The following is a 9,217-nucleotide window of genomic DNA, read 5'->3' as shown; positions in this document are numbered from 1 at the left end:
AAATTAAATTATATCATTATTTTAATAGGTTTAGTCTTTAACTTTAGTCTTCAATAATGCCATAATGTATTATTTGGAATTAATAAAGAACTATTTTATATAAATATTAAAATACAATAAGAAAATTATACATCATATACACAGAAAGAAAGGAATACAAAAATTCTACTATATTTTAATAATTTATTTTTATTATTAATGTACATAAGATAGTCTAAGATTCGTAAAAATTTAACTAAAAAAGTATACAGACGACAAAACTTTATTAATGTCGAAAGTACCTTTTGATGGTACATTAATAAAACAATTATGTACTTCTTCCAAGTTAAATTTAGCATCATATTCTTGTATCCTGAGAACATATACTCAAATTGAAATATACATTTTATCAATTATAAAAATTTAATGTAATTTAAATGTAATACTGTCAATATATTAATTTACATGCAATGGTACTAAAATATTACTTACTTGTTAGCTGATAAATATCGAGTTACAAAAAATTGAGCTAAATCTTCCAGAATAGGTTCAGAATGAAGCGCAACAAATTGTTCTCTGCATATCTATAAAAAATGATTATGTATGTATGAGAAAATGTGAAAAACATTTAAAAATTGAAGTTTAGTTATTACATTTTGTATGTCTATTTACTTTGTTCATAACATCTACAGTACAAGGATGAGTCCAAAAACAATCATGCACTGAGACAAAAGTAACATTATTTCTGTAACAATTTAGCCCAGTAAGCATCATGTGAGTGGAATCCAAAGAATGTATAAAGTTTGGTGCAAATGCATTTCGCTGTTTCATTGTATCAGGTTTCCTATAAATATCAATTGCATTAATATTGATATTAATATTTTTAAAAATTTTATTTTCGAATAATATATAATATGTTTTATTATATAATATTGTATATATATTAAGTAATAAAAAATAAAATTAATTTGATATATGTATTTGTAAAATTATATACTTTTACTAACTCGTTGCTTTTAACACGATTTTTTGGAAACTTTTGTTTTGTATAGGGTTGTACAACAGGAAGACCTAACGGAGTAATCCATTCCACATTTTGACGAAAAGTAGAAGAAATAATTTGAGCACACTGTGTGAACCAATCTTGAATTTCTCTTGCACTTTTAAACATTTTTCTTAAACTGTGAAATGTATTTTCAGTCAAATAAATACTAGCCTGCCAAATATATTCCTTTGGAAAGTTTTCTATATCTATACAAAAAATATAAACACTAAAATACATTTTCGTTTTTTTTTAGTTTGTAGCAGCATTCCTAAATTTTTCCCTCTTTATTTAAACGTCCTATATAAAGAATAAAATGAAATTTTTACCTCTTAACTGTTTTGCTATTTGATGTTTTGCACCATATTTTGTTACACCATATACTGTCGTCATCACAGTTTGCTTTATAACTTTCCTTTTTATAAATCCTTCTAACATTTGTGCAATTATAATATTATTTTTTGCGTCGATTTGTCGTTGCGCTTCAACCTGAAATGAATATATTTTCTATGAAAATATTTATCTAGTAAACTGCAACTGAAAAACTTGTGTAATAGTAAACCTACAACGGACACAACTTCGGAATATACATCTTTTGGAATATCAAATGGATATAGATTAACACTTTCCGCACCAATCTGATCTTTACCAAGTGCTGCATAATGTTGAAGTCCATTACAACTTCCGTCTTGATGAACTGGAAACGTAGATATATACTCTTCTATGTTTGGTGCTTTCAATGCATTTGCTATTTCCATACATGCAGCTAAAGTTTGCCAAGGTTCCTCTGATTGTTTCCACCACATTTTACCCTTTACAATATAAATATTCAGTTCTATTAAAAATTATTTTGAATATTCTGTATATATTTATGTAATACAAACATATACAAGATATTTATCTCGTAAAGGAATAAAGTTATGTAATTGTTATAAAAGGACGTAATTATTATATAAATTACTTTTTTTTTTTTTAATAAATTAAAATAAAAAATAACGAAATAAAATTTGTTATTTGAAATAAAGACTTACTGTCAATGGTTTTGTAGCACTATCGATTATATTATCCATATTTTCATTTGCATATTTAAGACGTTCTTTAACATTATCTCCTTTCTTAAAATTGGTTAAACTAATAACATGTAACTTTAACCAATCCAATCCATTTGGACCTAAAGGTTTTCCTTTCGCAAATAAAAGTAAAGAACGACCCAAATCAGATGACAAATGATTTAAATGTGGAGGTACTGGATAGACTCTTCCTCTAAAATCCAAATTATGTGGCAGCCAAAATATTTTATTCCTATACTTTAAAAAGATAAAGAAATCTTACTATACAAAATGGTATAAATATATAGAATTAAGCATATAATTACAAGACTAAACGAATTTTTAAATTTTCTACTGTTAAATTATCTTAACAACAATTTACTTATTAATAAAAAATTAATATTATCTGAAAAATTAAATACATACATGATTGGCAATGGATAACTTATAAAGAGTGTCGCACCATAGAGAATACATATCGGCTTTCTTTTGAATATATTGAGCTTTCGCTAATGCTGCTCTTTGTTTCTCTTCGACAGTAGCATTGTTACTTATGGGATTTGGTGGAGATAATACCGAAATTGATTGAGGAACTTTTAATTCTGCAGAACCACCATCTTGAAAAATCTAATAGATATATAAGTAGAAATGATTTATAATAGTACTAATTCATATTTATTATCAGTGAGAAACATATTTCAATATCAGAATTACCTTAATTACAATATCAAGTATGGCAGTATTAATTTTCCATGGTATAGAACTAAGCTGATTCAATGAATCAAATATAGGAAATAATTGTTCTGAGTCCGTAATTTTAAGTTGATGGCATAAATTATTCTAAATAAAAATATAAGCATTATACATCCTCTTATATTGAACAAATGTGCTTTTAAATGTATATACTTCAGATTGTTTAGATTGATTAGTTTGATTAGAATTATATATTTAAAACTTATATCATATTATTAAATAATTTGTATGTAAACTTAAAAAATAAATTAAAATTACAAGCTTACAGAATCAACTCCAACTCTCATAAAATCAGTTTTTGTTATAAGATATCCTCCTGAATATATTGAAATCCATGGATTTGGTGGGCCATAAGAAGGGAAAAAAAGTGTATCAAATATTAATGTTTCTAAATGTGTTGTTTTATATAATTTTATTACTAAAGGATGAGGTTTAATCTGTAACATAAAAATAATTTAATAAATTTTCCTCTCAGAGACTACTACATATTAATAAGTTTAATGATTTTTTTCAATAAAACTAGGCTACAAAGATTGAGTACTATAAAATATTTAATGTTTCACACAAACCTCTTCTGATAAACAAATTTCTTTGTTCCTGAACAATGTATAAAATGCAGGAATAGAATATTTTAAATCTTGTCCTTTCAAAATCTCAGGTTGAAGCATGATATCATTCAAGATAATATTATACAAAAATTTGCCAATATTGACAATTACATCCATAGGCCAATTCAAACAGATAAAATTTGAAGGTACACTATACTTTGCTTCTTCACGTTCAAAATATTGCAATATGATACGATGATTCATATTATTTAAATGTGTCATTTTTTCAGGATGTAAGTACCACTCAAGGTATTTCGAATAAATACTAATTATCTTATTTAACACACCAGATTTCTTCTTTCTTTCAATCTATAAATTAAAATTATAAATTTAAACATATATAGCAATTAAAATGATAAAGCATATAAATATTTTGTTAACAAATATATAAATATAATTTATATAAGTAATATCATACCTCATATCTCCTATAAATATGTTTCCCTAATTTAATATTTAATAATTTAACAGGCGCACTAAAGTTTTCTGATCCTTTAGCTAATTGTTTGATTTCGCGCAACATAGCATCTATGTAGAATTTTTTATCCAGAACTTCCAAAAATGGATATAAAACCATTGAAACATTATGATATTGACATTCCTTTTGCTTTAAACACTTTAAATTCCTTTCAAATGCTGCTGACGCTGCATTTTTCCAGTATTTTTCTATTTCTGCAATTTTTTCTTCCTGATATAAGGAAATAATTAATACTATATTAAATTTGTAATCTCTGAATGTAATCTTTAATTATACAAATTAATAATTTGAACTATTAAATAATAAAATATTATATAATCTTACAGAACTAGTAGTTTTTATATTTTTATCGCATAGTTTAATACTTGGTATCTCTACTTCAAATGCTAATTCAGTCTCAAGTTGGATTTTAAAACATTGTTTCAGTTCTTCCATTGTTAGTAGTCCTTCCACTGGATTTTCATAATTATTTTCCGTTAGATTATTTTTTAAAATTTGACATTTATAATTTTTATCTAATGTAGAATGTAATAACTTAAAGTCTGGCATTAATATCTTGATTACTTTTAATATATTCTTTTCTTGATCAGTTGTAAAATATGATTTGTTAAAGATATCATTGAAAGATACATTGTAATCATTCATTTCAATATTTAATTTCTTTAATAATTCTATAAATAAAATACATTATTAGAACATATTTTTTTATACTAAATGGGAAAGCAAATTAAAAATTTATATAACATAAAATATTACCAATTTGTTTATTATTTAAAGTTTCTCTTCCTAAAGCATCAAATATATATGCATATGTTTGGGATGTTGGTGTTAAGGAATCTTTTTTTATCGTATCATACAATTCTAAAACTTTTCCTACTTTTCTTTTAGAAGCATATGCTCCCAAAAGCATATTATAAAGTTTAATACTTTCATCATTCTGCAAATATTTTTGAGAATTTTTCCTATACAATACTAAGATTTTATTTGCTCTATTTAACAATCCACAAAATAAATAAACATCCATATATGACAATAAACTTTCAACATACTTTTGTGCTTCATATTTATTTTTAATTTGATGCAAGTTCTTTTTTTGTAGTTGTGTATCGTATCTAAAAAAATTTTGTTTATACAAAATGTATACACACCATAGATCATAATAATATTAACATTATTATAATATTATAATAATGTTATAAAAAACATATACAAACTCCTGATGTTTCTTCACTTTGGTTTTTTCAGCAGAATGAAGTGAAGAATTTCTTTGAAGAATGTTATTTTTAATTTCATTATTAATATTCAAGTTATTAAAGTCTTCCCTTTTGTCATGAAATTTTTTGCAATCTTTCATTCCTTTTTCATTAACTATATTTACATCGTTTTCCTGTCAATGAATTATAAAATAAGAAATGTATAATTTTGTTAATATTTAAATAATATTTATAATATTTAAATAATAAGATCTTTTAAAAACCCAATTTTTATAACAAAATTTGATATTATAACTACTAAATTAATATATTTGATTTTATTAATATATTTGAAATAAATTATTATTTATGAATAAAATATTTTGTCAAATCATTTCAATTCATTTTTATCGATATTCAAATTTCTATATATTACAATTTTTAAATAGTTAAGCATAATTTGAATCAATAAGAAATAAATTAGTGCAACTAACAATATTTAAATAAATTTCAGTATCACAAAGATTATGACAGTTCTCATTTATATAATTTGAATTCAATTGTTGATCAATAATAAAGTTTTTATTGTCGCATAGCTTGTTTGCGGAAACATCAGAATCATCAACTAATACAGAGAGATTAGATGCTGCTAATTTTTGAACTTTGGTCCTCTTATTACTTGTTGTATTGTTTGTTACTGTAATAGAAAAACGTAATATTGAAAAGGTTTGAACGTAGTTTGAAACATACTTATAAAGATATAAATTTTACCTGCTAATAACTCAGCATATTTTTTTGTTTTTTGCTTGACTTTTTTTTTTATTGGTGAATGATCTAATATATTTACTGTCGTATTATAAGTACGAAGTTGATGATGTTTTATAGCTAGAATGAATTATATTCGTAAAATATAAAATTGATTGTTTATATTTTATATGATAGTTAAATATATTTAGTAGATATGTAAATTAAATATTAAATGGTGTTTAGAAGGAAATATACTATTTCAAATATTCATTAAATTCAAATGAATTTTGTATTTTTAATATAATCTTATGAAAACCTTATGTTTATATAACAATTTTTGCTTATTCTTACCCATAGAATATATTAATAAAGTATTGCTATTAAACCCTAGAACATTATATATAATATATAATTCTTACTTGCATATATTTCTTTAATATATAATGCTATACTATTAAAAACAAATAATTTAATAATAAAGAAAGAATATAAAAAATTGAATTAATATAACAAACAGAATTAATATTCTTACATTAAAGAATATAAATAATCGAACTGAATTGACTTTTGAAATTACTTGTCAATATGATCTTCACTTTGTTCATATTTATGTTGCCTCGCACTGTCAGGGATTAAATCTTACATTTTTTATTATATACATAAATAGTATGAACTTTTTCTGTGTATCAACTTTCTTACAAATCATACTTCACAATGTCACAAAACAGCTTCATTTCAAAAGAATGACTTCTGGAATCTTATCAAAATTTTAAAAAAATAACAGTGAGCACTGAGTTTAAAAAGAAAATTAGTTTTCGCGCGAAACGACATAATAATGAAAATAATAATAATAAATTCTGTTAACTGTTCTGTTAAATCTGGTCTCAAGCAGATCAAAACGAAGATATTGCAAAGTAGTTTAATCTCCGCAGAAATAATCACGCGGGAAAAGCCGCAAGCATTCACATGTACTTCAAATATTTTAATGTTACAACTTATAAATACTGATAAACAAAATATTAGTAACTTATAAATATTTTAGTATTTCGTAAATATCTTACACATTGTCACGCGTAAGTTGACGTGATAATGTGATAATTAATACAAGGCTTTAACCTGTTGGCTATTTGCTGTTAGTGCTGCCTTGTTTTTTAAGTGTGTACCTACGTTGCGTCGCAAAAAATGAAGAGACAACGAGTATACTCGACGTAATACAAAAGCATTGCCACTTCTCCGCGACGAGTATACTCGTCACTCTTGCCACAGCTAACAAGTGACAGAAATTCTACAAAAAAAGAAAAAAAGCCGCATCCTTATTGTAAATTAAATGGTAAAATTTAATCGTATTTAACAGACGTACATTTCGACGTCTTTCCGTGGTGAAAGTTGCAGAACGAGCACAAACGCATGGACCGCTGCACGATTACTTGCTTCGGTATAAAGAGAACACCATGTGGGGATATACGTTCCGCAACCCGTGTCGCTAAATGTTTGTACATCTTATGAACGGAAAATTAATCGCCAATTATATAACAATCGATTATCTCACGATCAACAATTTCAATAATTTCGCATAAGAAAAGTACCATTATACATGATAAAATAACATAACCCACGAAACGGAAAACGGCGTTTCATATTTACTTCGTAGCATGAAAACATGCAGTACATAGATAGTAAAACCGTTCTACGTTCTGTAGCGGGTGTTGGATGTGTTTAGGAATGATGTATGATGATGATGATGATGATGATGATGATGAAGATGAAGATGAAGATGATAATGATGAAGATGATGATAATGAAGTCGAAGTAGGTACAGGCATGTAGGAGTAGGTAAAGCAGAATTCCACCACACGTTCACAAAAAATTATACACGTAATTCTTTTAACAGTTTTATATATTTTTATCTTTGATTTCTTATCACAATTGCATTTACAAATTTCTTACAAATCTCTTTCCTGGGTTTTTTATTTTTACTCTAAAAAAGATGTTGCTGGCTACTTCATTGGAAACGCACCTTGCGACGGAAGATTTTAGCGGATGTACGTGACGTTGTTTCGTATTGCGCGGAGGTAGCGGTCGCTACAGGCACTGAAATGGTAGCGTCACGTAGTGGTAAAACGGTGAAACTAATTTATATTGCTATCCTTGTCGCACATTGTACCCTCTTTGTTTACCGCGTGAATATAGCTGTCCTTGTCTAGCGTCTAATGACGCTAGACAAGGAAAGCAATAGTGTGCGACAAAAACATCTCTCGATCTATTGAAAAAAAAATTCAACTTTTTACACAGACGTTTTTCTAGAACAAAACACACATAGAAAGAAAGCGGCGAGCCTAATTTTAAGGAAGCATATAAAAAAGTTCACAAATTATTCCTCTTAATTAGGTTTTTTTCATAATTGTGTGAACAATCACAAAATAGACATGGTGGCGCCATCTAGTGGTAACTCAGTGGTACTAATTATTTATAAAAATATTTATTTCTGCATTTTTTTGGATCAAATGGGGTATGAAAAGAAAGCTAAGAGTCTAATTAGGGTAATACAATCACCAAAGTTCACAATTCATTTCGCTAAATTAGGTTTTTTCGCAAATGAAAATTTCTCTATTTTACGGGGTAAGAAACACTAGCGCCGCGTTGTAGCAGACCGGTGGAACTAAACGCTCCATAACCATATAAGGAAAATAATTAATCTTAATTTTTCACGCCACAAATTTGCACTCGACGAGCATATATTTCAATGATAATGCTATTAATTAGGTTCGCAAATAAATCTGAATCTAATATTCTTTATAGTTTGCGAGAAATTATGCACTCACTACTGGCACTACCCTGTAGTGATTATGATAATTTAAATTAATATCACAATACTACAAATAAATAATAACTCCGTAATTAATTTTAGTAGTTTATATAAAAATATTATCAATATAACAGCTAATACTATTGAAAATATTATCAATATAACAACTATATAATTACTAATATTAAATATCAAATAACGAAGATAAAATAATGAAAATTAAATAACGAATGAATAATTAAAATGATAATTGCAGTATATATATAAGTTTCTGTAAATATTTCCATGGTGATAATAAAATTGCTAACAATTTTTAAATATTCTACTGTTTATATTAAATAAACATCTAGACGGAACAATTTAATGAACATAGATGTCGTTGATCTAAATTCTTCGAAGTAGAGGTCGCTACACCATGAAGGGTTTGAAATTGGCGATGATAATGCGAGGATAATGTAGGAGGAAGTGATGATGTGGGTAAGGTGAGGAAAGGTTGTGCGTTTCGTCTCAGAGTCGCTGCCTAGACTCATCAGTGGGGCTGATGGCAGCGACTCCTTACCCC

The 9,217-nt window shown here is 26.4% G+C and overlaps 1 protein-coding gene across 5 annotated transcripts; it reads right to left on the bottom strand.

Annotated features, from left to right (window-relative positions):
• Window positions 1–185: 185 nt before the first annotated feature.
• LOC122530734 (DNA-directed RNA polymerase, mitochondrial) lies at window positions 186–7,576 on the bottom strand. 5 transcript variants are annotated; one of them, XM_043658007.1, is made up of 19 exons: window positions 7,210–7,305; window positions 6,911–7,134; window positions 5,874–5,987; window positions 5,597–5,799; window positions 5,124–5,296; window positions 4,666–5,021; window positions 4,234–4,580; window positions 3,850–4,119; window positions 3,393–3,740; window positions 3,090–3,260; window positions 2,785–2,910; window positions 2,497–2,697; window positions 2,053–2,328; window positions 1,588–1,833; window positions 1,351–1,510; window positions 987–1,230; window positions 652–823; window positions 472–563; window positions 186–352 (listed from the first exon to the last, which is right to left on the bottom strand). In XM_043658007.1, the coding sequence occupies exons 2-19, from the start codon at window positions 6,912–6,914 to the stop codon at window positions 232–234; spliced, it is 3,624 nt and encodes a 1,207-aa protein (XP_043513942.1). In that variant the 5' UTR covers window positions 6,915–7,134; window positions 7,210–7,305; the 3' UTR covers window positions 186–231. The 5 variants fall into 5 exon arrangements, with proteins under 5 accessions (XP_043513942.1, XP_043513925.1, XP_043513934.1 ...); XM_043657990.1 differs by lacking the exon at window positions 6,911–7,134 and having other exon boundaries at window positions 7,210–7,570; XM_043657999.1 differs by lacking the exons at window positions 5,874–5,987; window positions 6,911–7,134 and having other exon boundaries at window positions 7,210–7,570.
• Window positions 7,577–9,217: the final 1,641 nt, after the last annotated feature.

Source organism: Frieseomelitta varia, unplaced genomic scaffold (genome assembly GCF_011392965.1).
Source record: "Frieseomelitta varia isolate USP_RPSP 00005682 unplaced genomic scaffold, Fvar_1.2 scaffold_135, whole genome shotgun sequence".
NCBI lineage: Eukaryota > Metazoa > Arthropoda > Insecta > Hymenoptera > Apidae > Frieseomelitta > Frieseomelitta varia.
Note: the sequence above shows the minus strand (reverse complement) of the source record. Positions and strands in the feature narration are given on the sequence as shown.